This window comes from Podarcis tiliguerta (genome assembly GCF_965153285.1).
Source record: "Podarcis tiliguerta genome assembly, chromosome: 8".
Classification (NCBI taxonomy): domain Eukaryota; kingdom Metazoa; phylum Chordata; class Lepidosauria; order Squamata; family Lacertidae; genus Podarcis; species Podarcis tiliguerta.
The window spans coordinates 75,052,076-75,079,003 of NC_139541.1; the positions used below are offsets into that span (position 1 = coordinate 75,052,076).

The window sequence follows — 26,928 nt, forward strand, 5'->3', positions numbered from 1 at the left end:
GCAAAATAAAAAGCTAGAATATACAGAACTAGCAAGATTAACAGCGAGATTCCAAGAACCTACAGATCAAAGATTCAATAGAGAGTGGAATATCTACAGAGAATATTTAAAATAACATTGTAATGATATAAATTCTTTGGCAGGCCTGGAATAATTTGTGCATGAATTAAGAACTCGTTACATAATTAAAATAACAGAGGAATTTAGGAGAGAGTTAAGTGCACAGAGTAATGAAACTTAGGAACCACAGTGGGGGGATTGGAAGTCATGTCAGAAATAGCGATGGATGAACTTAAACTTTTTTTTTCAGTATGTATGTACGGTGTGTAGAGTGTTAATTACTCAATTGCCTTTTGATGATTGATGCATATTGTTTTGTTTTCTATTTGTTTTGTTATGTTTCTAAAATTAATAAAGCATTAAAAAATTAAAAAAGTATAAAATATTCTACTCTAAGAAAGGTACTATGTTGAAATGAATATGGAACCATTTTCCTTTTTTAAAAGCGGGAGAATGATAGAGAAAATAATAATTCCATAGAATTGTATCATTTGGATTATACCTCCAGTCTCTGAACCATTTGAATTTACCCAGCAATGGGATGGCAAGCCCCTGTCCCCCAAAACCTCATGCCATCTGGGAAGACTGCAATCTTTGTCCCTAAACCCAGCTCAGAGGCAACCCTTACCAGTAAACTCTTGGGGTTTGCTAGATGTTGCCATAGGTGAACCCTAACATTGGTAAACCCCAACTGTCTTTCAACCAGCAGGTGGACTGATTGATCATTGGTTACTGTCAGGGAACTGCCATCGGAAGGACAGGAGGTGCAAAGGCTCACTGAGGTTGAGAGAGACGCAGCAGCTGAAGAGGGAACCAGTAGGGGGAGAGCAGGAACTTCAAGGGAAGGTGAGTCGGAGGAATGGCTCAGAGACGCTTCCAGCGAAAACAGCGGGGAGGTCTCAGGACCTCCTATAGGGACACCCATTCCTCGCCGGAAACTGTCACGCCGAGAGTCCAGAAGACGTGTTTCCGTTAAGGAGCTTTTATGTTGGAAACGATTCCGAAAGCAACCACTTTCGGATTCTGCTAGCGATTGACGCAGCCATGCTGGAGGGGCTCCGTCACAGGCAGAGGTTTGAGAACTTGATCAAACTCTGAGGGACTTGCAGTTCACGCACAAGCAGCTCATCATCCCATCACAGCAATCCGAAAGTCACCGAAAGCTAGCTTGTGCAGGGAGAGGCATCATGAGCGAACCAGCCGGAACCGGAGGAGCAGGAGCAGCTGGAGGGGGTCCAAGCCTGGAGGAAAGGTACAGAGCGTTGGAGATCCAGCTTGCCTTGCAAACGGCGAGGCTTGAGGAGAGGAGGGCTCAGGATGCAGAAAAGGGGAAGGAGAAAACCACCCCGCTCGCCAGAAAGATGCCAGGATTGGTGCAGAAATTCGGGGGGGACCCCAGAAACTATCATGCCTTTAGAACAGAGATGCAATACGCTCTCAACCTGCAGTTTGATGACTTCCCCGACGAGGAATCACGAGTGGCTTTTGTAATTGGCCATCTCGAATCAGGGGCGAAGGACTGGGTTAGACCCCTGATGGCAGCGAATAATGAGATCCTAAAGGACACGATGAAGTTTTTTCGTGCCATGGACCTGATGTTTTCCAGTGACATTGAGCAGGGAGTGGTGCGAAGGCAGTTAATGGCTTGCAAACAGGGGAGCCGGTCTGTCCGTGAGTACTGGACTGAGTTTACTATGTTGATTCATAGATTGGGGTGGGACCTATCGGCGGAACCCATCCAGATGCTTTTCGAAGAGGGGCTTTCTTCGGCCCTTAAAGATGAACTTTCCCGGGGCCCCAGGGCGGAGTCTATGGACCAGCTGACCAAATCCGCGCTGGCCATAGGAGCGCGCCAGGAAGCGAGGGCTTTGGAAAGGCGGGAAGGGAAAGGAGAACGTTGGAGGGAGCTCCGCATTCCAGACATTCCAGAGCCGCCTTTCCCGCCGGCAGAGCCGATGGAAGTTGGAACAGCGCGGGCGCGCGCAGTTTCAAACCTCAGTGAAGGGCGGAAGAAGGAGGGAAAGAGCGCCAAGAAATGTTATCTCTGCCAACAGCCAGGGCACTTTGCCAGAGTCTGTCCACAAAGAAAGGAATGGCAAGGGATGGCAGGAGCTGTTGGGGGAGAAGAGGAGGAAAGCAAGGAGCAAGTAAAAGCCAACGCCTGGCTGCCACCGTCGGGGCACAGCAGCCAGGCCAAAGAGCAGTGAAAGTGCCCACGCCAGAACCTCCCAGACCTGCTTTAGTGATAGAGGTGTTGCTAGAGCTGCCAAACGGACACCCACTACAGATCAAGGCACTTTTGGATTCAGGCAGCTCCTGTAATTTCATGAGTAAGGAGTTTGCAGCTGAGCACCAGATACAGACCATCCCTTTAAGTAACCCCTTGCAGGTGACCACGATTGACGGCAGAGAGCTGTTGGGAGGAGAAGTGAACCAACAGACAGTCCCGATGATAATGAGGGTGGCAAGGCACACCGAAAGGATAGCGTTTAACGTGGCCACCTTGGGAGGAGCTCCCATCATTTTGGGGATGAGCTGGCTGGCACTACACGATCCTCTAGTGGGCTGGCATCAGAGGGTGGTCTCCTTTGGGTCAGCGCATTGCCTAGAACACTGCAAGCAGGGGAAGGTTCCAGGAGGAGCCAGAGTCACCCTAGCCGGGATGGAGGTAATGAATAAAGGGAAGGTGCCTCCGCAATACGCAGATCTGAGCAACGTATTTAGCGAAAGGGAAGCAGACAAACTGCCGCCGCATAGACCCTTTGACTGTCAAATCAACCTACTCCCTGGGGCCCAACTCCCAGTGGGCAAGCTGTACGCCATGTCAGACAGGGAGATGCAGGAGTTGAGGGAGTTCATTGACAAAAACCTGAAGCGAGGTTTCATCAGAGAGTCCCGAGCGGTGGGGGGCAGCCCAGTGTTTTTTGTGGACAAAAAGAACACAGATAAGCCGAGACTTGTAGTGGACTTCAGGGCCCTAAATGCCGTGTCGGAACCCCTGGCTTTTCCTATGCCCCGAATTGATGACATTCTGACCAGGGTGAGGAAGGGGAAGATTTTTACAAAACTGGACCTGAGGGGGGCGTACAATCTGATACGCATAAGGAAGGGGGATGAATGGAAGACCACCATGTTCACCCCTTTGGGAGCATTTGAATACCTCGTTATGCCCTTCGGTCTACAAGCAGGCTCGGCGTGTTTTCAAAGTTTTATGAACCACGTCTTGGGACCTTTGCTCTACAAGAATTGTGTGGCCTTTTTAGATGACGTGTTGGTGTATTCGGAAGATGAAGAGCAGCATGTGAGGGACGTGCGAGAAGTGTTGGGCCGGCTGCAAGCCAATCAGCTGTGGGTGAAACTGGAGAAGTGCCAGTTTCATACCAAGGAGGTGGAATTCCTGGGGTACCGCTTGTCAGACAAAGGATTGGCCATGGATCCAGGCAAGGTCCAAGCGGTACTGGAATGGAAGACACCGAAGACCAAGAAGGATGTGCAAAGATTCCTGGGGTTTGGGAACTTTTATCGGAAGTTCATCAAGAACTTTGCACACTTGACGGCGCCCATCACCGACTGCCTCAGCAGCAAGAAGAAATTTGTTTGGACGGCGGAGGCGGAGCGAGCGTTTGAAGAACTGAAAAGGGCTTTCGCCTCGGAAGAACAACTTCTGCACGTGGACTTACGGAAACCCATGAGAGTGGAAACAGACGCATCCAACCGGGCGGTAGGGGCGGTACTTCTTCAACCGGGAAGGAATACGTCGGAGTGGAGACCGTGTGCCTTCTTCTCGAGGAAGCTGAATAAGTCTGAGCGGAACTACACGGTGTATGACAGGGAACTACTCGCCATTCACGAAGCGTTCCGGAGGTGGAGACATTTATTGATTGGGGCACAACACAAGGTGCAAGTGTGCACCGACCACAAGAATTTGGAGTATTGGAGAACAGCTCGAGTACTCAACCAACGACAAGTGAGATGGGCACAGGAATTCTCCAAATTCCACTTTGAAATTTGTTATGTGCCAGGCCCAGAAAACGTCAGGGCGGACGCTCTCTCACGCAAACCAGAGTATTTGGAGGGGGAGGGGGCAATCGAAGAAAGACATGTCATCCCTGAGGACCGCTGGGTGTGTGGGGCAGCGCTGGTGGGGCGACGAGAACTGGTAGAGGAAACGGAAAATGATGAGTATGCCCAGGATAAGCTCAGAGGTCTCAGGGGAGAGGGTGAGAGCCCCGAAGGTTTTGAGGAAAGAAATGGGGCATTGTATTACAAAGGGGCACTGTATATACCAGAAGGTGAATTGAGGGGAAGAGTACTCAAGCAGTTGCACGATAGCCCCACGGCTGGACATTTTGGACAACACAAGACCATGTGGATGGTTACCAGGGAATTTTGGTGGCCCAAGGTGAGGGAAGATGTAAAGGAGTATGTAAGAGGGTGTGACCAATGTCAGAGAGCCAAGGGGGAAAAAAGGGCGCCGGCAGGGTTATTAGAACCATTACCCACACCAGAACGGCCTTGGGAAGCGGTGTCAATAGATTTTATGACGGATCTGCCAAAATCCAAGGGGAAAACAGCCATCATGGTAGTAGTAGACCTGTTAACTAAGATGTGCCACTTTGTAGCATGCTCACATGCAGTCACAGCGGAAGAAACAGCGAAGTTGTTTGTAGAACACATCTTTAGGCTGCACGGCGCCCCCTTGAGGGTGATCTCAGACCGCGGCAAATAATTTACTTCCAGGTTCTGGAGGAAGCTCATGAGCTTGCTGCACGTGGAAGTCAATTTTTCGACTGCCCGGCACCCTGAAACCAACGGGCAGGCGGAAAGAACAAATGGCATCCTCCAACAATATCTGCGGTGTTATGTCAATGACAGAGAGAACGATTGGGTCGAAAAGTTGGCGCTGGCAGAATTTGCCGACAACAATGCGGAGAATGTGTCCACAGGGATGAGCCCCTTTTTGGCTAATTACGGGTGTCACCCCAGGGCATTTCCAGGGGAGGGAGGCGAGAGATGGAGCGTCCCAGCGGCCGAACATTTTGTAGAAGAGATGGAAGCGATCCATCGTCAGCTCCAGCTCAACTTAGAAAGGGCCAAGGCACAATATAAGAAGCAGGCAGACAAGAACAGAAGGGAAGGTGAAACTATAAGGGTGGGGGATCAGGTGTGGCTGTCAACCCAAGGGTTGCCGTTCAAAGGGGGTTGTAAAAAATTAAGACCCAAGAGATTGGGACCCTTTGAGGTCATTCAGCAGGTCAACCCAGTGGCTTTCAAACTCCGGTTACCCAGCCACATGAAATTGCACCCAGTGTTCCACAGGTCGTTACTGTCACCGTACAGGGGGGGACGTGAAGGGGAGCACACCAGGGGACCAGCCTTGGAAGAAAGGGAAAGCAGCAACCATGTAGCGGAAATCCTCAATTCCAGGTGGAAGGGAAATCAGGTGGAGTATTTGGTGGCGTGGGAAGGGGAACCGGAGTCAGAAAACACCTGGGTGACTGCAGGGGAGGTCAATGACGAGGTTTTAACAGAAACGTTCCACCAACGATTCCCGAGGAAACCACAGCCGGTAGCAAGGTTTAGGAGGGAGTATTTCGGCACCACCGACGAGGAAGAGGAACTGGAAGGATTCGCGGAGTCGGAGTTGGAAGAGGGAATGGACTCCGATGACGAGGAGTACCGAGAGACCAGGAATAGCAACAAGTGGAGGAAAGTGTTCGAAACTTCGGACGATGAGGAAGGTTCTTTCAGGGGTTTTACCTCCTCACAACCCGTAGGGGAGGAGACGGGAGGGGGTGAAGGGGGCCCTGGAGGGGAGGTGGATGTCAGGGAACTGCCATCGGAAGGACAGGAGGTGCAAAGGCTCACTGAGGTTGAGAGAGACGCAGCAGCTGAAGAGGGAACCAGTAGGGGGAGAGCAGGAACTTCAAGGGAAGGTGAGTCGGAGGAATGGCTCAGAGACGCTTCCAGCGAAAACAGCGGGGAGGTCTCAGGACCTCCTATAGGGACAACCATTCCTCGCCGGAAACTGTCACGCCGAGAGTCCAGAAGACGTGTTTCCGTTAAGGAGCTTTTATGTTGGAAACGATTCCGAAAGCAACCACTTTCGGATTCTGCTAGCGATTGACGCAGCCATGCTGGAGGGGCTCCGTCACAGGCAGAGGTTTGAGAACTTGATCAAACTCTGAGGGACTTGCAGTTCACGCACAAGCAGCTCATCATCCCATCACAGTTACATACTCAATGCCTGCACCAAACCTGCTTTCAACTATAATCTATAAAGTTGTGGACTAATCTGAAACCAACACATGTCTCCTTGTATTCATCATTGGCTGCACACCTGACCACTGTATCACTTGTGTCTGAACCCACAAAGAGTAGACTCTGATTATGTTGGGTGCTAATGAGTGGAGAGTGACCTTCCAGTGAGGTATTGTTACTTAGGATTTGGCCATTGGGAAAACCAGTTGGTGATGGAGCTGTAAGGCAAAAGCCAGAGAAAGCTGAGGCCTGAATATTCATTCAGAATGTATTAACTTTAATCAGTTGGCAAAGCTCAGAAGAAGGTTGCCAGTGGTTCTCTAAGGCTAAGCGGCTGACCTTTGTAAAGGTGTGGGGGGGGGGGGAGGTGGCACACTTTATTAGTTATTGACATGGAAAATAACCATCTCAGTGCCTGCTTCCCAACACTGGAACTCCCTCCCAGAAGAAGCTAGATTGCCTCCCGTCTTGTCCTTCTCCTGGCAAGTGAAGACCTCATTGTCCCAACAGGCTTTTGGGGAATTACTGTTTTTATTGAAAAGGATGCTACCACTTTTTTATTGTAATCATTGGTACATTTTACACACACACACACACACACACACACACACACAATATATAATTCTACTAATATTTAATTAATTGTTGAAGAAAATGAATTCTACAACATTGGGTGAGATCAGCATTCTGCGGCTTCCCCCTGGATATCCCAGGGTCCAAATGTTGGACCCCCACTCTTAGGTATAATCTTACACAAAGGCTTTATACTCACTTATATCAGTGGAAGTAGTACGAAGAAAGCAACTGCCACCTTTGGTAGTTTGACAAGTTCCTGATTTTTTTTGATTTGATTTCCTTACAGTACATTGCATAGCTATCACTGCAAAGAGAAGAGAAGAAGACATATTCAGTGCCAAATACATCAGTTCCTCAGTTGTGGAAAAATGAAATCTACATTCCCACCTGGATACAATCTTCCAAGCCGGACATGAGCAACCTTATTGGTCTCAGGATCCACATGTAACGGTGGGTTGATGTAGGTATGCACACTGACACACATCTTCCCCCTATCTCACAAACAGGAACATCTCCAGACACAAAGATGGAGAGACACACAGTCTTCATCCATTTTACTATTATGAATGCATACACTAAAGCAGGGACGTCCTCCCCCACAACACACAGTGAGGTGCACAATGGGATTTTAGCAGTCCCATTGAATACTTTCACATGCAGCACTCATGTTGTATTTGAAGAAAGCCAACCTCATGAAACAGAAGTACGCTCCACAAGGCTGTCTTCCAAAATTTGGAGTCCAGCTCCCCACTATTCCAATAGTTTTAGCTTCATTTATCCTTCCTAGAGCCAATATCAGTTTGCCTTCTCTAGCCCACTGCATATCCCCTCCTCCATTTGAAAAAGCAATTCAAGATTGCAGCTTCCTACTGACCTTCAGAAAGGATGGCCAAGAAGAGACAAATACTCAGGAAGATCTTCATAGTGCTGGAGAGATCAAAAGCTGAGGAGAACTCAGTTCAAAGCAGCAGGCAACTGATGGAGGAAGAGGCTGCCTTGGAGGATTTATAGGCTAAGAAGAGGAGCCCTAGGCAGAACTGGTCCAGTGAGGGGGTGGGAAATGATGACAGTAGAGATTGCATGCTTTCCGAAACATCTTGTAATTTTATATTGGAACACAAAGCATGGAGTAGAAATTGCATTAAGTCATTTTTCACTGTGTGAAATTCTGACAGCTACCTCTTCTTTTGCATTCTCAGGGATAAGAAACATATACTGTATTTTAAATCCTTAAATCACCTTTGGAAAGCCCATGAAAATTCACCAAATAACTTTCCAGTCTATCCGACCCCAGTTTCACCACAATGGGAGCCACTCTTAGGGAACCACTCTTCTTCAGAAAGTACACTGAATGAACACCACTTTGAGACAATTGGAGTTTGACTGCTATTAGAATATTTCCTTCTAGGTTCAAGTGGCTAGAGCACACATCATCTTGGAAATACAGTGGTGCCTCGCAAGACGAAAAGAATCCGTTCCGCGAGTCTCTTCGTCTTGTGGTTTTTTTCGTCTTGCGAAGCAAGCCCATTAGCAGATTAGCGGATTAGCGCTATTAGCGGCTTAGCGAGCTTAGCGGATCAGCTGATTAGCGGCTTAGCGGATCAGCTGATAAGCGGCTTAGCGGATCAGCTGTTAAGCAGCTTAGCGGCTTGGGGGAAAGGGGGGGGGGAAACCCGCAGGAACTCGGAAGACATTTTCATCTTGCGAAGCAAGCCCATAGCAAATTCATTTTGCGAAGCACCTCCAAAACGGAAAACCCTTTCGTCTAGCGGGTTTTCCGTCTTGCGAGGCATTCATCTTGCGGGGCACCACTGTACTGAGCAAAGATTTCAAAGGTGTTAGTTACATAGTATAGCCACTCATGTTGTTTATGCACAGCAAAATAAGTTCCCTACCTTCATTAATCGCATCATGACTCCACTAATACAAGGCAATATTTTTAATGAGGAATGCTGAGTCATACCAGGAATTTAGTTATCTTAAACATATTATTATTATTATTATTATTATTATTATTATTATTATTATTTAATTAATTTATACCCTGCCCATCTGGCAGGCTTTCCCCAGCTACTCAGGGCGGCTTCCAACAAAATATTAAAATACAATTGTCTATTAAACTTTAAAAGCTTCCCTAAACAGGGCTGCCTTCAGATGTCTTCTAAAAGTCTGGTACAGTGGTACCTCAGGTTACATATGCTTCAGGTTACATACGCTTCAGGGTACACACTCCGCTAACCCAGAAATAGTACTTTGGGTTAGGTTAACGTTGCTTCAGGATGAGAACAGAAATCGTCCTCCGGCGGTGCGGCAGTGGCAGCAGGCCCCATTAGCTAAAGTGGTGCTTCAGGTTAAGAACAGTTTCAGGTTAAGTATGAGCCTCCAGAATGAATTAAGTACTTAACCCGAGGTACCACTGTAGTTGTTTTTCTCTTTTACATCCAGTGGGAGGGCATTCCGCAGTGCAGGTGCCACTACCGAGAAGGCTCTCTGTCTGGTTCCCTGTAGTTTGGCTTCTTGCAGTGAGGGAACTGCCAGAAGGCCCTCAGCACTGTACCTCAGTGTCCGGGCAGAATGATATGGGTCGAGACGCTCCTTCAGGTATACTGGACTGAGGCCGTTTAGGGCTTTAAAGGTCAGAACCAACACTTTGAATTGTGCTTGCAAATGTAATGGGAGCCAGTGTAGGTCTTTCAAGACCAGTGTGGTCTCGGAGGCTGCTCTCAGTCACCAGTCTAGCTGCCGCATTCTGGATTAGTTGTAGTTTCCGGGTCACCTTCAAAGGTAGCCCCACGTAGAGCGCGTTGCGGTAGTCCAAGCGGGAGATGCACCACTCTGGTGAGACAGTCCGCGGGCAGGTAGCGTCTTAGCCTGCGTACCAGGTGGAGCTGATAGACAGCTGCCCTGGAGGCAGAGTAAACCTGCGCCTCCATGGACAGCTGTGAGTCCAAAATAACTCCCAGGCTGTGCCCCTGGTCCTTCAGGGGCACTGTAACCCCATTCAGGACCAGGACGTCTTCCACACCTGCCCGCCTCCTATCCCCCAAAAACAGTATTTCTGCATTGTAAGGATTCATGCTCAATCTGTTAGCTGCCATCCATCCTCCAACCACCTTCAGATACTCATACAGGACCTTCACCGCCTTCACTGGTTCTGATTTGAAAGTGACGTAGAAATGGGTATCATTCGCATACTGTTGAACACCTAGCCCAAACCCCCTGATGATCTCTCCCAGCGGATGCAGGTAGATGAATGAATGAATGAATAAAACTTTATTTGCATAGCCAACAGGCCATAGCATCCAAGGACAAACACCAACAGAAGTACATTACAAATATAATTAAAATCTTGTGACCTATTAAAACCCTAGGTAAATTAATAATCTCAGTACTTAAAACTTGGCAGAAGTAATAAAATAATAGTAATAAAACATAATGATAATAATCATAAAAACCCAGGCGAGGAATCCGGGTGACCACGCTGATATCATTCAGATACCAGCTCTCAATCTCATTGCTCTCTCGATAAAATTGGCAACCTTCTCTGTTGTCAAGCTGTTCTGATCGGCTAGAAGTGAGCACAATTTGGCTTCGCAAGAGCGGCCGGGGATGGCCGATAGGAGCGGCGTGATGGTCTCGTCCCTGAGATCTTTATATAGGGAACAAGACAAGAGAACGTGTGACGCCGTCTCTACATAGCCAGCTCCACAGGGGCAGAGCCGGTTCTCAAATGGGATTTTTTGATATCTACCTTCGAGAACAGCTGACGGTAACATATTTAGTCTGGCCAGTGTAAAGGCCCGCCTAAGTTTTGGAATGGTTAAGGTAGACAAATAAGGTGCCCGAAAATCAAAATGGGAGGGGGGCAGATAAGCGTACCAGGCACTAAATTTCTTAATATAGGCCAGATTATTCTGCTGCTCAATAACCTTCAAGCGCTGTTCGATAATGGTTTTTGCCTTGGGGAGACCCACTTTCAGGAGATGCTGTGCTTGTAGGCCACATGTAAGTAGTTTTTGATGCACTGCTTTGGACCACCGACTTCTATGAGCGTCTCGTGCTACTAGAGGTAATAGTCCGGATGGGTTTAAATTTAAACGAAGCCAATAGTTGAATGTTCTTATCCAGGTCCGGGTCTCGACGGAGAGGAGGCCGGTCTCCAGCCGTAGGGCCGCATTTGGTACGCATGATGGAACGGCTAGAATCTGTCTTAGGAATTTAGACTGGACCGTTTCGAGTGTGCGGCAATGATTTCCCGTCCAGATTTGGGCCCCGTAGAGTAGTTGTGCCAAGGGTTTTGCTTGAAAGACATCCAAAGCTGCTGGGATATGTCTGCCCCCCTTCGTAAAGTAAAAGCGAGACAGTATTTTGACGCTTTGAGATGCTTTTTCCCTAGCATATTTATGGTGGGCCTCCCAGGCCCCTGTTGACTGGAAAACTACTCCGAGGTATTTGAAAATTTTGACCTGTTCTATTGGCTGATTGTCCATCTCCCATCTGTGATGTCTGTGTCTCCTAGCGAAGACCATGACTTTAGTTTTTTGGTGATTAACTACCAATTGATCTCTCCTGCAGTAAGCTGAGAATTCTCTTAGTAGCCTTTTGAGGCCTACTTTAGTTCGTGATAAGAGAACCGCGTCGTCCGCATAGAGGAGCACTGAAATTGATTTTTCGGCCAGTTTGGGGGCATGGAACTCTGGGGATGTTAGGTGTTTGACCATGTCATTGATATATAAGTTAAATAAGGCTGGGGCTAGAATGCAACCCTGCTTGACTCCTTTGGTGGCTGGTACAGGGCCAATTAGTTGCCCATTTACTGAGGCTCTTACATATAACTTGGAGTCTTTATATAGGCTTTTTATCAGGAATAGTAATCTTTTGTCAATGTTGGTAGCATTGAGTTTCGCCCAGAGTTTGATTCGTGAAATCGAGTCAAAGGCTGCCTTTAGGTCAATAAATGCTGCGTATAGAATCCCACGTGTTTTGTTGACATATTTGTCAATGAGATGTGCTAGTACGAAGCAATGGTCTATTGTTGTTCTGCCCTGTCTGAAGCCGGCTTGCTCCTCTGCCAGAACTGCCTCAGTTTCCATCCAGTCGATTAGTTTAATGTGGAGGTGTTTGGCGTACAATTTGCTGGGAATGGGGAGGAGGCTGATGGGTCTGTAGCTCGCTGGATCTGCCATAGGACCCTTTTTATAGATTGGGATGATTACTGCCTCTGTCCAGCAACCAGGGATTATGCCTGTTGAATCAATGTATGTAAATATTGACGCCATTATGGGAGCCCACCAACTGGTATTGTTCTTCAGGAGCTCTGCTGGAATGTAGTCTATGCCCGGGGCTTTGTTGTTTTTCAGTTGGGCAATTAGTTTCCCCACCTCCTCTATGGAGACAGGAGGCCAATATGGTAAATTCTCAGAGTAGGCACTTGGATCGTTGTGCTGAGCTTTGTCATCATAGAAGAGGGTTTGGAAATATTTCATCCACTCCTGGGGTTCTACAGTGCATGTGGGACCAATCTGTTCTTGGCCCAGGATCCCCCTAATGGTACGCCAGAAGGAGGTTGAGTCTTTGTCATTCGAGGCCTTCACTAGTCTACACCAGGCCATTCTCTCGGCTTTTTGTTTTTTTACCTTTAATAGCTGTTTGTAATTTCGTCTTAAGTAGATGTAGGCCATAAATAGCGAGGGTGCTCCGGTGTTTCTGTAATTCCGATAGGTTGATCTCAGACGTTTCCTTGCTTGTCTACACTCCGAATCAAACCAACTCTCTTGATCCTTTGCCCGCTTTGTAACAGAGTTAAGTATCTCAGTTGTTAGGAAGGTCTTTAGTCTTGCTAATAACTCGTTGAACGAGTCCATGGCCTTTGCCCCGGTATTGGCTAATACAATGGCTGAGTAGATGGTCTTCACGTCTTCCGAATGGAGGAGGTGAGTTAACTCTGTATTAAGCATGGGGGACCATTTAATGCTTCTGGGGGCCAATGATCCCAGGTTAACGATGGGGGTGTAGTAAAGGTTAGCCGTGGGTTTGTTAAACGATGGGCCATTGAGCGCTAAAGTTAGTGGGAGGTGGTCGCTTTCGGTGTTATGTCCCACTTGAAACGTCGATACAGAATTATAGGCGAATCTTGATATCAGAATATAGTCTATCACACTTCCTCCCATCTTTGAAAGATGGGTATACTCCCCTGGGTGGTCCTCTTCCCTACTACTGTTTAATATCATCAGCTCCCTTCTTTTTGCGACCTGGGCTAGGCATAGCCCCGAGAAATTACATTTATTATCTTTGGAAAGTCGTGAGACGCATTCTTCGGTTGGGCTTTCAGGGTCCTGCATCTGATTATATTGGCTGTAAAGGTTGTCATCATCAGTTCCCATACGGGCGTTGAAATCCCCCCCGATTATGATCGGTGTAGAAGGGTAGGAAGTTTCTATGGACTCTAAGAATGCCTCTAACTCTGCCCAGTTAGCTTTCACTATAGATTTTTTTTGGCAGGGGGGCAGGTAGACATTGACCACTACCAGTGCATCTCTCTTGATTTTGAGTAGGACTGCCGTGGCTAGTGAATTGCAGTTTGGGAGGGCTTTTAAGGAATGTTCAAGCTCTGTGGAGATGAGACTAGCTAAACCTCCACTAGGCCTACCTCCCCTCACAGATGGAGTAGCAAGTAGGGAGTGGCAAGAATACCCATTGAACAAAATGGGGTCGCTGTACCAGGTCTCCTGCAGGAGGATGATATCAAATCGCTTAAGAAACATCGCAAATTGTTGATTGTTTTTCTTGGCGCGCCATCCTGCAATGTTCCAGGACAGCAGCTTTAATTCTCTGTCCCTCCATGGTGTAGATTTGTTGGGTCCACAGAGTCCAGTGACCCCTTTACATCTAAAAAAACACTCCCATTAAGTTTATCAATAGGCATCTGCTGCATAGGGGAGTGATTATCCATAGCTCCCGGGGACTTAAGGGGGTGGTTTGGGCTTGGGGGAGTAGCTATTTCATTTGGGGAGAGTTTAAGATAGTTGAACCAGGTACTCGGAGATGTGACAGTCTGTTTTAGTTTTGCCTTACCATACACCAGCGGGGGCTGCGATTGGTCTTCCGAATCTACACATTTAAAGGCACCTCCCGCCGTCCTCTTGTCCACTAGGCACTTGGGGGATATAGGCCATGTGTATGAGCCTTCCGTAGTCTCAACATGGGCCACCTTTTTGGTCAGTCTGCTTCTCAGGGTGTCCAGTCTAACCAAGATTTCCCTTTGGGCTGACGTCTGTAGTGACCAGAACCGATTTATTAAGGCATGTTCTTCTATGGAGAAAGAGTCCTCTCTGTCGTTCGAATGAAGTTGAGTCTCAATAGGAGCTTTGTTTTTCTGCTGATGCACTAGGCTCTGGTTTTGTTGGTTTTGTTGCATGTGCACTCTATCGTTTTGTTCCTCTGTTCCTGGTCTCCCTTCCCCCTTGGCCACCAGTAGGGAGGTTGGCGGGGCCAAAGCTGGATCCGTCAAAGCTCTACCCCTTAAGGCAGTCCCTTCTTGCCGGTGGGATGGTCGTCTAGTAGATCGTGGGGAGGGGTTCATAGGGAGGGACCGTTGCTGTGAATTCCGGGCGTGATCCTCAATCCTCCTTGTAGGTCGGCTAACCAAATTTGCTGAGTCTGGGATTTTCCCAATAATGCCCCTACAGTTGTTAAAGAAGCATCTTTGTGGGAAGATTCCATACCAGTTGAGGCGATTTTGAAGTTTGCTCAAAAGTGTAGGAAGCCTGGGAGAATCGAACTTGAGCACCAAGCGCTTAAATTTTGGAGTCTCTGGCAGCCATTCTAGTGATAGGAGATCGCCCTGGGCCAAGTAGGACCTGGTCAACATTCGCAGTGAGATCACAGCAGCTTTACAATTTCTCCAGGCATGGTAGGGGAAGCGGGAGTGAACGATGTTCAAGCATATATTGTTAGGGGTGAGTTGGAGGTTTACTAGCTGCTGCCCCCTACTTGGGCTCTGTGCCTGATGATTATCAGGTCCCTGGTGATTTGATGGCGGAATCAAAATCGGGGTAGGGGTTTTGGTGAGAGCATTTAGTTTTCCCTCTAACCTATTGACGGAGGCTGATAGCACCTTTATTTCGTCAGCCAAGTGCAGGCAATATTTCTGCAAAGTCCTCAGCTCCACTGAATGTACTATATCGCATAAAGATTTACAGTGAGAGTCGGAGTGAGGAGAGAGGCCGACTGGGCTTGAGGTTATATCCAACAGCGGTTTGTCTCCTGGCAAGGGAGTATTTGCAGTCGTTGCGAGGTCATACGGACAGTCTACCTGCTTGGAAGTGTTTAAAAGGTTGTTTGAAGTCATTGCAGGATCATGTAGGCAATCTAACTGCTTAAAGGCAACAGGCGAAGGGGGCACGAGATTGCAGAAAAACTCTTCTAACGATGAAATAGAAGGCTCTACGGTCTTAGGTGGTAAATCCAGCCCAGTAGGTTTCAAGATCTTAGACATAGGTTCTGAGGCATTAAAGGAAAGGTCTTCCACAGAAGAGGTACGGCCACGTTTTAGGTTCGTCATGCTGGACCCCTAGAGCGGCTCGGTTATCTAAGAGTCCTTCAAAGGCCAAGCAAAAGCTGGTGGAAGGCCAGGGAAGCTGCCCTAGTTACGGCTAATCAGGTTGTTAGTGAAGCTCATTAAAGAGATTTATAGCGCTGAGATTGCAAGCTTCCACAGAGTGAGTTCCTGGCGTTAACATCAAACCATTATCGTGCCAACTTCTCGAGAAAAGTAGGAGCAAAGTAACTTACAGCATGAACTGAAAGGGGAGCTCCGGCAAGCGCGTCTTACTTCGTCGCCATCTTGGCCCCGCCCCTGCAGGTAGATGTTGAAAAGCATGGCGGAGAGGACAGAACCCTGAAGCACCCCAGAAGTGAGAGCCCAGGGGTCTGAACATTCACCCCCCCACACCACTTTCTGAACATGGCCCAGGAGGAAGGAGCAGAACCACTGTATAACAGTGCCCCCAGCTCCCAGCCCCTCTAGATGGTCCAGAAGGATGTTATGGTCAATGGTGTCAAAAGCCACTGAGAGATCCAGCAGAACTAGGAAACAGCTCTCACCTTTGTCCCTAGCCCTCCGGAGATCATCAACCAGTGCAACCAAGGCAGTTTCAGTCCCATGATGAGGCCTGAATCCCTTCTGGAAGGGATCCAAACAGTCCGCTTCTTCCAGGCGTGCACAGTTACCCCATTCAGATCTAGGGAGTCCCCCCCCACACACCCCATCCCCCAAGAACAGTCCTGCAAGAAAATCAAACATATCCATTCTAAAGGAAATCAGCCCTGAGTGCTCACTGGAAGGACAGGTCCTGAAGCTGATGCTCCAGTACTTTGGCCACCTCATGAGAAGAGAAGACTCCCTGGAAAAGACTCTGATGTTAGGAAAGATTGAGGGCGCATGGAGAAGGGGACAACAGAGGATGAGATGGTTTGACAGTGTTCTCGAAACAACTAACATGAGTTTGACCAAACTGCGGGAGGCGGTGGAAGACAGGAGTGCCTGGCATGCTCTGGTCCATGGGGTCATGAAGAGTCGGACACGACTAAATAATAATAATAATAATAATAATAATAATAATTTATTATTTATACCCCACCCATCTGGCTGGGTTTCCCCAGCCACTCTCGGCGGCTTCCAACTGAATATTAAAAACAGTACAGCATCAGACATTAAAAACTTCCCTAAAGAGGGCGGCCTTCAGTTGTCTTTTAAAAGTAAAATAGTTGTTTATTGCTTTGACATCTGCCACAGGGCTAATGACTAAAATGACTAAACAACATAGAATGCAAGGTGAGAGATGGGGGGAGGCGACAAATTTTGATGTCTCACAGTGTGCCACTGAAATTTGACCCCAAAGTCTGCCAGTGGCCACCAGATTATACAAAGAGCAAGTGATGGGGAGATATCTGAGGTCAGAACTGCCAAAGCATTAGTTATATATAACCATGTTTCTATTCCTCCAAAATAATGAAGGGGGGGGGAGAGGAATGATGCCTTCTTTTTCTGAAGCAAATTTAACTTTAGACCCCCCAAGAAGAATTGTTTCACAACAAAGAGGCCTGTTTTCTTGAAAGTAAATGAGCACTAAACCCTTGACAGGGAGTGCCTTTCTGCTGAAGTAGATCCATCTCCTTCATTCTTCATTTTTTGGAGGATTTTGAAAATTTCTATTCTCCCAGGCATTCAAAAGCTGAAAGGCACTGCTCCTAGCAGCCTTGAATTTATTGTATTATCCGGAACCAGTTATTTCTAATTTTCAATGTTCTTAATGTTTCTCAACCTTTTCAGATTTTTTTTTTTAAAAAACAGTTTCTTAATATACATTTTACTTTTATATTTACTAGTGTCTTTTTTCGGTTGTCACCTGTCCTGTCCATAGTTTCTCAAACTGTTGTCTCTTTTGGCTTCCCTCACTCAGGCACATGAGCAATTGTATTCAATTAGAGAAAATAATGAAAGCACAGTTTTTTGGCAGGTACATTATGGAAAGACTCTTCTTCAGCAGGTACACTGGGTGAGCCCCACTTGAAGGCAATTAGGAGTTTGGCTGCTGTAAGAAGATATGCAGGAAATTTCAGCTGGCCAGAACTTGCATCAGCCTGCTAAATCAGGCCATCTGTTCAAGAAAACCATTTTCACAGTGGCCAACCAGATGCCTGGCATAGCCAGCAAGCAGGACCTGAGAACAACTCCACAGCTGGTTCCCAGAAGCAGACATTAAGAGCCAAACTGCCCCAGATGGCAGACATAGAACATAACCATCAAGTTTAGTAGCCATCAATACACAAATTCATGGAGGATGAGGGTAATCTGCATTGAACACATCCAAGTTGTTGGACACCATTACTTCTTCTGATACCAGATTCCAAAGCCTAAATACATGCTGTGTGATGCAGTTATTGCTTCCATCTGTCCTGAATTTTCCCTCCTTCCATTTCATTGCTTGTCCACAGGTTCTATTGTTATGAGAGAAGATTACTAGACAGAATGGCTACATTTCCTTTGGTATGAAAGCCAAGAAGCCTCTGGGAGTCTGCTCTGCTCATGCCTTGTTTTGAGGTAATCCCAAGGGCATCTGCTTCAACTCTCTGAGAACAGGATGCTGAACTAAATGAGCTTTTGATGTAGTTCAGAAGGGATCCTCTTATGTCCCTGTCTCCTCAGTGCATCTCCAGTGGCCTATCAAATAATAGTAATTTGCCGGGCCACTAGGTGGCGCGTTGGAAGATGGCCGACAATAACATCTCTCTGACCCATACGAGGTATTAAGGGGCTGCTATGGGAAGTAGGCAGCCTTCCTGGCCCCCCCAAGGGGATGGGGGGGACTCCCCTGCCAGCGGTGTTCACAATGCACCCCCTGATCTGAGAGACGGGGGTGCTGAACACTTGGCACAAGCCCTCGGTGGAATCAGATCTTCCCGACGCCGATTCCAATCAGCGCGTGCTGGTTGCTTCAGCTTGGAATTATAATTGGAAATAACAGGATTGGAAGAAGGCTGAAGCACATATATCAAGTGAAGCTCGACGATAAGACTGCTGATTAATGCATCTCTGTGATCGGGAGTGACGGATGGATAAGTAAATCTTTTGATGAACTACCGCTATGAGAATGTAAGGTTGGAACGAAGGGGGGGGGGTGGAGGAAAAAAACTTTCCTTTTCCTTTGCATGATATGACAATAATAACCTCCACCCCAGAAAGAAATAAGATCGTCACGTTTTAACAATCATAAACAGAACTTTAAGACTGTGTGGGAGGAAATATAATGCAATAAGAGAAGATCGAATGGTGAGAAGGAGGAAAATTTCTATGACGCAGTTAAAAAAAAATGGCGTCTCGCCAAGACAGGCTGGCCGGAGAAGAAGCAGGGGGAGGAGAATCAGGATCGCGTGAAAGAGAAGGAATGTTGGAATGCAAGTTTGACCTGACAGAGCCCCCTAATTTACTTGATTTATTGAGCCAGCCTGAGGAATAATAATGGACAGACCGAAGATTAACTTTGTTTATGGAAGTATTTAACAGAGGTTGTTCCTGAGTAATATCAGTTTGGAAGAGCACAAAACCCACACAGAGACGCCAAATTTTCAATCTGTTTGTGAAAATTATCAGAGATCGCAAAGAAAGGAATAAATTATAACAACAAGAAGAGAAAGAAGGTAATAAAGTTCTATCCGAATCGAACTGGATGCAACTGTCGAACAAAAGCAGCAAACAAGTGATGTCTGGAGTCATCTGGAATTTTGGACTCGTGCGGAGCTTGATATATGGGTACCCCCAAAAAATTTAAAATTTGGCTGTATAATCTGGAACTAATGTGATTTGAACTGTGTGATGTGATTGGCCTGTTAATAAAAAATATTTCAAAAAAACAACAACAAATAATAGTAATTTGCCCTGGTTGCCATGAACTGTGCAGCAAATTTCCAGAAGAGTTGTGCACTATAGCCCAAAATTGCCTGGGCTTCTGGAAATCTAATCCCATTGCAACGCTGAGCTTTGAATTCTAGTGTGACCTGATGGCACTCATTTCCCCATTGAGGTTGGCACAGCTTAGGAGAGATGTGTCTTTGGAGTTCTTGGGAGGGGGAAGAGATTTAATTTGTTTTCCACACTGTGCTTTAAATTATGGTATAATGCTATTAGAATTCTAGCAATTTGTGACACTGTGCTGAACCTGTTGTTCCTGGGTGCTGGCAAAGTGTTACTATACTTTCCTCCAATTAAGGCTGTTCATGCATCAATTCCCTCTCTAACTCCTTTCAGGCTCTTCATCTTTCTAGAATGATAAAGACCAGGCATAGGCGAACTCGGTCCTCCACATGTTTTGGGACTGCAATTCCCATCATGATGGGAGTTGTAGTCCCAAAACATGTGGAGGGCCGAGTTTGCCTATGCCTGATGAAGAAAACTCCTGATCACCTGAAAAATAAATAAATAAATAAATAAATAAGGGGGAAAACATGCACCCAACCCTAGAGACCATTCCATTGTAACTATCCGACCTTCCAAAATTTCAACACCTCTTGCAATGGTTGAACCCCTTTCCATTTCAATGGTACAAATTCTACAAACACCTTCCATATCTCCTCAAAATTATTTCTCCTGCATATTCCCCTTACCTTACCTTACCTTACCTTAAGAAAATAGAAAAACCCCTGCAATTATTTTTCCAGCCACACTGTATCACTATATTTTGTTCTTATTCTCTTGCTCTCCTTTCTCACACTGTGCTTCCCCCCTTACTGTTTTTTTGATTTCTTATTTCCTGTTTTCTCCCATTGACTGTAGCTTATTCACAAAGTTTCCCAGGCGGTGGGAAAAGAGAAAATGAAATAAGAAAGCTTTTAATCACAACTTTTCTAAATTTTTTTAACTCAAACAAAGGTTTTCAATGTCTCCTTTTCCATTCCCCAAAATCATCTCTCTCAACAGTGTGTCTCTTTCTTCAGCCTCTTCAAAAGGCCCTTCTATTATCCACTTATATATGTTCATAAAAAAAAGCAAATATAAAAAACAAAATAAAAGTTTAGGATGTTTCAAACCAAGTCTCCTTTCCCCCTTCCTTCATCTTCTTCCAAAAGCTCACCCATTAATCTGTATATAAAGAATAGAAAATTACATCGCCTGCATTCTAGATCTAGTCTCTCTCAGATCCAAATAAATAAATAAATAAATAGGAACAATGGAATTAAAAAGGAACAAAGGAAATAAAAAAAAAAAATCCTTAATTTAAAAACCAGCAGATTTTGCTTATTTGGGGTATAAAGGGAGAATGCAAGCTGCAGGAAAATTCCTGTGGCTGAGCTATGGCCATCAAAGAACAATAGATGGCAATTGAGGGACATGAACAATGCAACTCCTTCCCTCTGCCCTGAGACTAGGGATTTGGAAGGTTGCCAGGGTAACTACCCATAGAACAAGGGTGACTGGAGGAAGAAGGAGGAAGAAGAATTGAGATCCTCTATGAGCAGGCTGCTAGAAGGCCGCCCACACTGTTGTGGGGTACAATCCCCTCTTAAAAGGCCTATGCTTCACCTGAAGCTCTAAATAGGCGAATAAACCATATTTCTTAAAGCCACAACATTCTCTGATATGTCTCAGTTATCCAAAGGAGCACAAACCTTGTGTGAGCGCCTGGAACGCCCTGTGCTCTTGCCACCCGACTTTTGTAACAATGTCCATTTCTTCCCTCTGCAAAGACGGCCCTTCACCACCATCCCCAACACCACCAAAGACCCTTTATTTGGCAAATTCTTCATGTGCCCCCTCCATGAGAGGTCCAGAGGGCTTCAACATGAGAAAAAGAGCTTATTCTTTATTTGACAAATACAGACACAGAACACAGTTTTATTTGCCATACCATTTTATTGTGATCATAATCAAGAGAAGCTCAACATCAAAAAAACGAAGATCATGGCCACTGGGCCCATCACCTCCTGGCAAATAGAAGGGGAAGAAATGGAGGCAGTGAGAGATTTTACTTTCTTGGGCTCCATGATCACTGCAGATGGTGACAGCAGTCACGAAATTAAAAAATGCCAGCTTCTTGGGAGAAAAGCAATGACAAACCTAGACAGCATCTTAAAAAGGAGAGACATCACCTTGCCAACAAAGGTTTGTATAGTTAAGGCTATGGTTTTCCCAGTAGTGATGTATGGAAGTGAGAGCTGGACTATCAAGAAGGCTGATCGCTGAAGAATTGATGCTTTTGAATTATGGTGTTGGAGGAGACTCTTAAGAGTCCCATAGACTGCAAGAAGATCAGACCTATCCATTCATCAGCCCTGAGTGCTCACTGGAAGGACAGATGCTGAAGCTGAGGCTTCAATACTTTGGCCACCTCATGAGAAGAGAAGACTCCCTGGAAAGGACCCTGATGTTGGGAAAGATGGAGGGCACAAGGAGAAAGAGACAACAGAGGACGAGATGGTTGGACAGTGTTCTCGAAGCTACCAGCATGAGTTTGACAAAATTGTGAAAGGCAGTGGAAGACATGAGTGCCTGGCGTGCTCTGGTCCATGGGGTCACGAAGAGCTGGATATGACTAAGCGACTAAACAACAACAACAGCTACATACGAATCAATTGCATTTCGACACAAATTAAGAATGGTTAAATATGAAGATATCTGGAAAGAATATTTAAGAGATAAGGTGGACAGTGGTGGGAAGTAGGGGGAGGAGAGGTGGGAAAATATTGTTTAAAAAGTGTAGTCATAGGTATATCAGTACTCAAATCTGAAATTGTTTTATTGTGCTATTAGTGTTATTATGGTTTTTGTTGAATCCTTTGTGGTGGTTTGTATTCAAAAAATGATTATATAATTTTTTAATAAAAAAATGTGGGAGGGTGTTTGGATTTTTTAATGTTCTTAATGGTCTTTTCCTGCTTCCTACTCTTAAAAAGTCATTTATCTTTCTCATAAGCTTCTTCAGGAGTCTCATACTCAACCATTTGAGTAACCAGCTTGGTGTATGTTTGGGGAAAGGATGGAATAAATAAACCAGAAAATAAAAGGAGTATGAACAATCTTGGTTCATATAGATGATAAAGGGGCTGCAAAATCTATCAAAGTTTCCTCTCTTTTGGTCTCCTGTCTACTCAAGACAGACAGGTAGGTAGCGGTTGCACTTGGCTCCCAGGCCAGGGGCTCTCAACCCCAGGTAAAGATTGTAAAAGGGCTCCATAGTGTCTCAACACGTTTTCTCTTTTGGCTTCGCTCTCTCAGCCACATGAGCAGTTGGCTTGAATGAGATAAAATGATGAAACCACACTTCTTTAGCAGGTACATTATGGAATGACTCTTCATGAGCAGGTACATTGCTTAGAGGGCACCACTTAGAGGTAATTAAGAGTTTGGCTGCTATAAGCAGATTTCCTGTAAATTTCAGCTGGCCAGAACTTGCATCAGACTGCAAAATCAGGCCATCTCTTCAAGAAAACCATTTTCACAGTGGCCAACCAAAAGCAACATACATTCAGAGTCATAATGCCTCAACAAGAGAGGTTGAACATAACCATTAGGTAGAACATCAAGTTTACTAACCACCCATAGACAAATTCCTGGAGGATAAGGGCAATGCTTTTTCCCGTTCACACCCATGTCCATGTCCCCCCTTCCCCTCCTTTTGTACAAACCCACCTGCCCCCCAGAGGTAAACCAGCCTGTGGCAACTTCCTGCCTCTTCCTCCTGCCAGACATTGCAAATAAAAGGTTTCTTCTCTACTTCCTCCAATTTATGAAGCCACCAACCCCTCCTATTCTGCAGTCTCTTTATGCTCTTGCTTTTAATTCACCATGTCCCCAGGCCTGCTACCCCTTTTCTTTCCACAATCCCCCTTACACACCTGTTTTCAACTGCTCTTTCCTTTCCTCTCCTGCTTAACTTATGTCAACTTATGTCAACTCTCCCTTGCACAAAATCTCCCATTTCCACCCCTTCTCCTCTCTCCTATTCTCCGATAAGCTTCACTCCCTTTTTTCTTGCTCCCTGGCTTTTTAACTCTCCCTTTGTTACACAAAATGGAGGGTTGCTGCTGCAGCTAGTCCCTCTTACTAAGTGACTCCGAATCTCAACAACCCTGGGCTACCCCCCCCCCAAAATAGTTAATAAAAATAGGGGGCGTCCTATACATGGGTACATGTTATACATGGAAAAATATGGTATTTCAGATTACAATATTGAGGAACATGAAGCAATGGGATGAATAAAGGTAAACTCCTTTTATAAGAAAATTGTCCAGATTGTCACGGCTAAAATGGCCGCTGTTTCTTTAATGCGAATAAAGCTGGGTCAGCATGACTCAGCAGCCTGACCAAGTTGTATATATAGTGTAAGAAATGTTAGTTTGCTGTGGCTGGTGTTTGGGTTGGTTGGTTGGTTAGTGCTGGTGTGTATAGTTATTCAGTTGTGTTTTGCACAAGGACTTTTAAGAATAAAACTCTGCAAGGAGACAAAGGGAGGTCAGAACCCTTTCCTTTTTTTTTTTTGCTTTTTACAAACACTGACAGGTTATGGGCCCAGTGTTTCTGAGCATGGTCAGAGTGCAAAACGACTGACAGCATCTGAGCAGGGAGCTGGTGAGTCCTGGTGGTGTATGGAGCCAGTGGCTGTGCGTTGGAGCAGTTGGTGGCAAGCTGTAACTGTCTGCAGTGACGCTGGAGCGGCTAGGATCTAAGGATCAAGAAAGCACTCAGCGTCGGCTACTGGAACAGTTTGAACTGCTAGGCGACTCACAGAGAGGCTACACCAGTTGCAGAGCCGGGCGGGACCTGAGGGTCAACAGAGGCAGCAGCTAGAAGCCAGTGAGTGCCAGCCAGGACCATCCAGCTGGACTCTAAAGAGAGAGTCAGGAGAGATTGCTGAAGGCCCCACAGAAGGGGCTCAGCAAGCACCAGCAGAGATGGCAGATTTCCAGTCTTCCCAAGTTGTAAATATTGGGGGAGGCATCCCTTTTGAACTTCTCTCAGAAGCCAACTGGCTGAGTTGGTCAATTAAAATGCAACAGTTGTTAAGGAGAGATGGACTATGGGACTGTGTTGAAACTGAGGTTTTGAGACGGGACACTGCTGAGAAAAAACGGCTGGATGAAAGGGCCCGTGCCCAAATTATGCTGTGTTTGAGCAACTCTCAGTTATTGCATGTAGCAAATGCCAGCACAGCGTTTGAGTGCTGGAATTTATTAAGGGCAATGCATGTCAGAGAAACTGCTGGAACTATAATTTCTCTGACCAGAAGGCTGTTCAGGACTGTTATGAAAGAAGGTGAGAGTTTGGCAACTCATCTTCAAACGCTGAAATCTCTGTTTCTTCAACTACAGCAGGGAGGTAAGCGTTATGATGAGACTGACCAAACCTACATTATCCTTTCAAGTTTGCCTGAAAGCTGGTTGCCTGTGATTAACAGCATGGAGAGTATGCGTCCCCAAGATCTGACCCTTGAGTATGTGGTTGGCAGATTGACTGAAGAAGCAGAAAGAAGGTCAGATAGACAGGCTGAACTCCAAGAGTGGAGGAGTTACAGTCGAGGGGGCCAGCAGCAGAATCTGCCAATGGAGCAACGCCAAGGTTTGGACTTGGCCATGGCGGTGAGGAGATGCTATAGATGCAACCAACCCGGGCATCTCCAACGTCAGTGCAGGGCAAGACTTCCAGGAGACGACGTGGAGCAGAGACTGCAATCGACGCAGAAATGTAAGCAGAAGGGGTTCTCTTCAGGGAAGAAGAACACGCGTTCTGCTCAGTTTGTGTCTGCATTTTCTCGAGAGGAGAGGAAGATACCTCGAGGAACATGGTTGCTGGACTCTGGCAGCAGCAGGATTATCTGCAACCGTCGGGAGGACTTTAAGACCCTGAGGAAGCCAGCTGATGGAAAAGACTCAATCTATCTTGCTGATGGTCGTAGAAGCAAGATTGTTGGCCAGGGAACATGTTTCCTGCAGTGCTTGAACACTACTCTACCAGAGACTCTGTTTGTCAGCAGTTTGGACTATTGTTTGCTGTCTGTAAGCTGTTTGATTAATGCAGGGTATAGTGTTAAGTTCACGCAGGATGGCTGTCTGATAAAGAATGGAACTCAGGTATGTGGCCATGCAAAGTTGGAAAATGGGTTATATGTAATGCAGGACAAGCCTGTTAAAGCAGCCCAGGTGGTTCAGGATAATTTGCCAGTTCATAAGGGGTGTGTACATGAACTGCACAGAAAACTGGGTCACGCCAATTTCCGTGTGCTTTCAGAGATGCAAAAGGTGTGCAAGAACCTAAAAGTAAATAGCTGTTAACTGTTTCCTAGATTGCAATGTATGTAAAATGGCCAAATCCAAGAGGAAGCCTGTGGCTTCTAAAAGTGACAGAGTATCTAAAGAGGTTTTAGAACTTGTCCATTGTGACGTGATAGGCCCTTTCTGGTAATAGATGATAAATCACGTTTCAGTTGGTTGTTTTTGTTAAAGCAGAAATCTGAGTGTTTCCCCACATTCAGAGAATGGGTTGCCCAAGCTGAAAAGCTCTTCGCTCGCCCTGTTGTGCAGTTGCAAACAGATAGGGGTGGAGAATTTATGAACAAACAATTTGGGACATGGTTGCGACGTAAGGGGATCACTCATCGTTTGACTAACCCTTATAGCCCTGCTGAAAATGGTCTGTGTGAAAGACGTGGGGCTGTAATACAGTCAGTAAAGGACTGCCTGCTAGTGGATGCAGGATTGGGCCACAACCATAGGCTGTGGGGCGAGGCTTTTCTCACAGCGAACTTTTTGATTAATAGAACTTGGTCTAGCTCTATAAAAGATATTCCTTATCGTGTATTGTTTGGGAAAGAACCAGAGTAGAAAATGCTCCATAACTGGGGTTCTTGGGCACATGTAAATATCCCCAAAGCTCAGCGCCAGAAAGGGGGCGCTAGAGCGCAGAAACTGCGGTTTGTGGGATATCAGTCCTATGGCAAAGGGTGGCGTTTCAAATTACGCCCAGGACGCGTGGTTCTGTCACGAAGTGCAGACTTTGCTGACCAGGACAGATGGACTGCGATCCATGCCAACCCAGATTGCCTACTGCCCCTGCAAGTAAGAGAAGAGGCTTCTTCTCAGCCATTAGCAAGGCAGGAGCAGGATGAGGAGGAGGCACAGATTTCCCCAAAAGATGTGGCAATAGATAATACTTCTTCTCTAGAGGAAGAGGAAGAAGAGCCAGAGATAAGGGGGGAAGGAGAAGTAGTTGTGCCTAGACGCTCCCAGCGTTCAAACAAGGGTGTACCTCCTCAACGTTTGACCCTAGGAGGAGTGAGAGTATGCCATGTGAGTTGTGTGGAACCACAAAGTTATAATGAAGTCTTAGACTTACCCCCTGGGGAACGTGCTTTGTGGGAACAAGCTATGAAAGAAGAAATGGAGTCTTTTAAACGTAACAAAGTGTTTGAGGTCATAATGCCGCCACCTGGTGGCAGAGTGGTGTCATGCAAGTGGGTTTACAAAAGGAAAACCCTTGCA

General features: G+C 46.2%; 2 protein-coding genes across 2 annotated transcripts in view; both read right to left on the reverse strand.

The window, feature by feature from the left end:
* Positions 1-7,942, reverse strand: part of LOC310684728 (phospholipase A2 inhibitor and Ly6/PLAUR domain-containing protein-like) — a 50,931-nt gene extending 42,989 nt beyond the window's left edge. Inside the window, exon 1 of the mRNA XM_083456220.1 lies at positions 7,772-7,942. Within this exon, the coding sequence (XP_083312346.1) occupies positions 7,772-7,820 (49 nt within the window). The 5' untranslated portion in view covers positions 7,821-7,942. The remainder of the gene's footprint in view (positions 1-7,771) is intronic.
* Positions 1-26,928, reverse strand: part of LOC310684737 (phospholipase A2 inhibitor gamma subunit B-like) — a 179,614-nt gene that overhangs the window by 5,267 nt on the left and 147,419 nt on the right. The gene's annotated exons all lie outside the window — the stretch shown is intronic.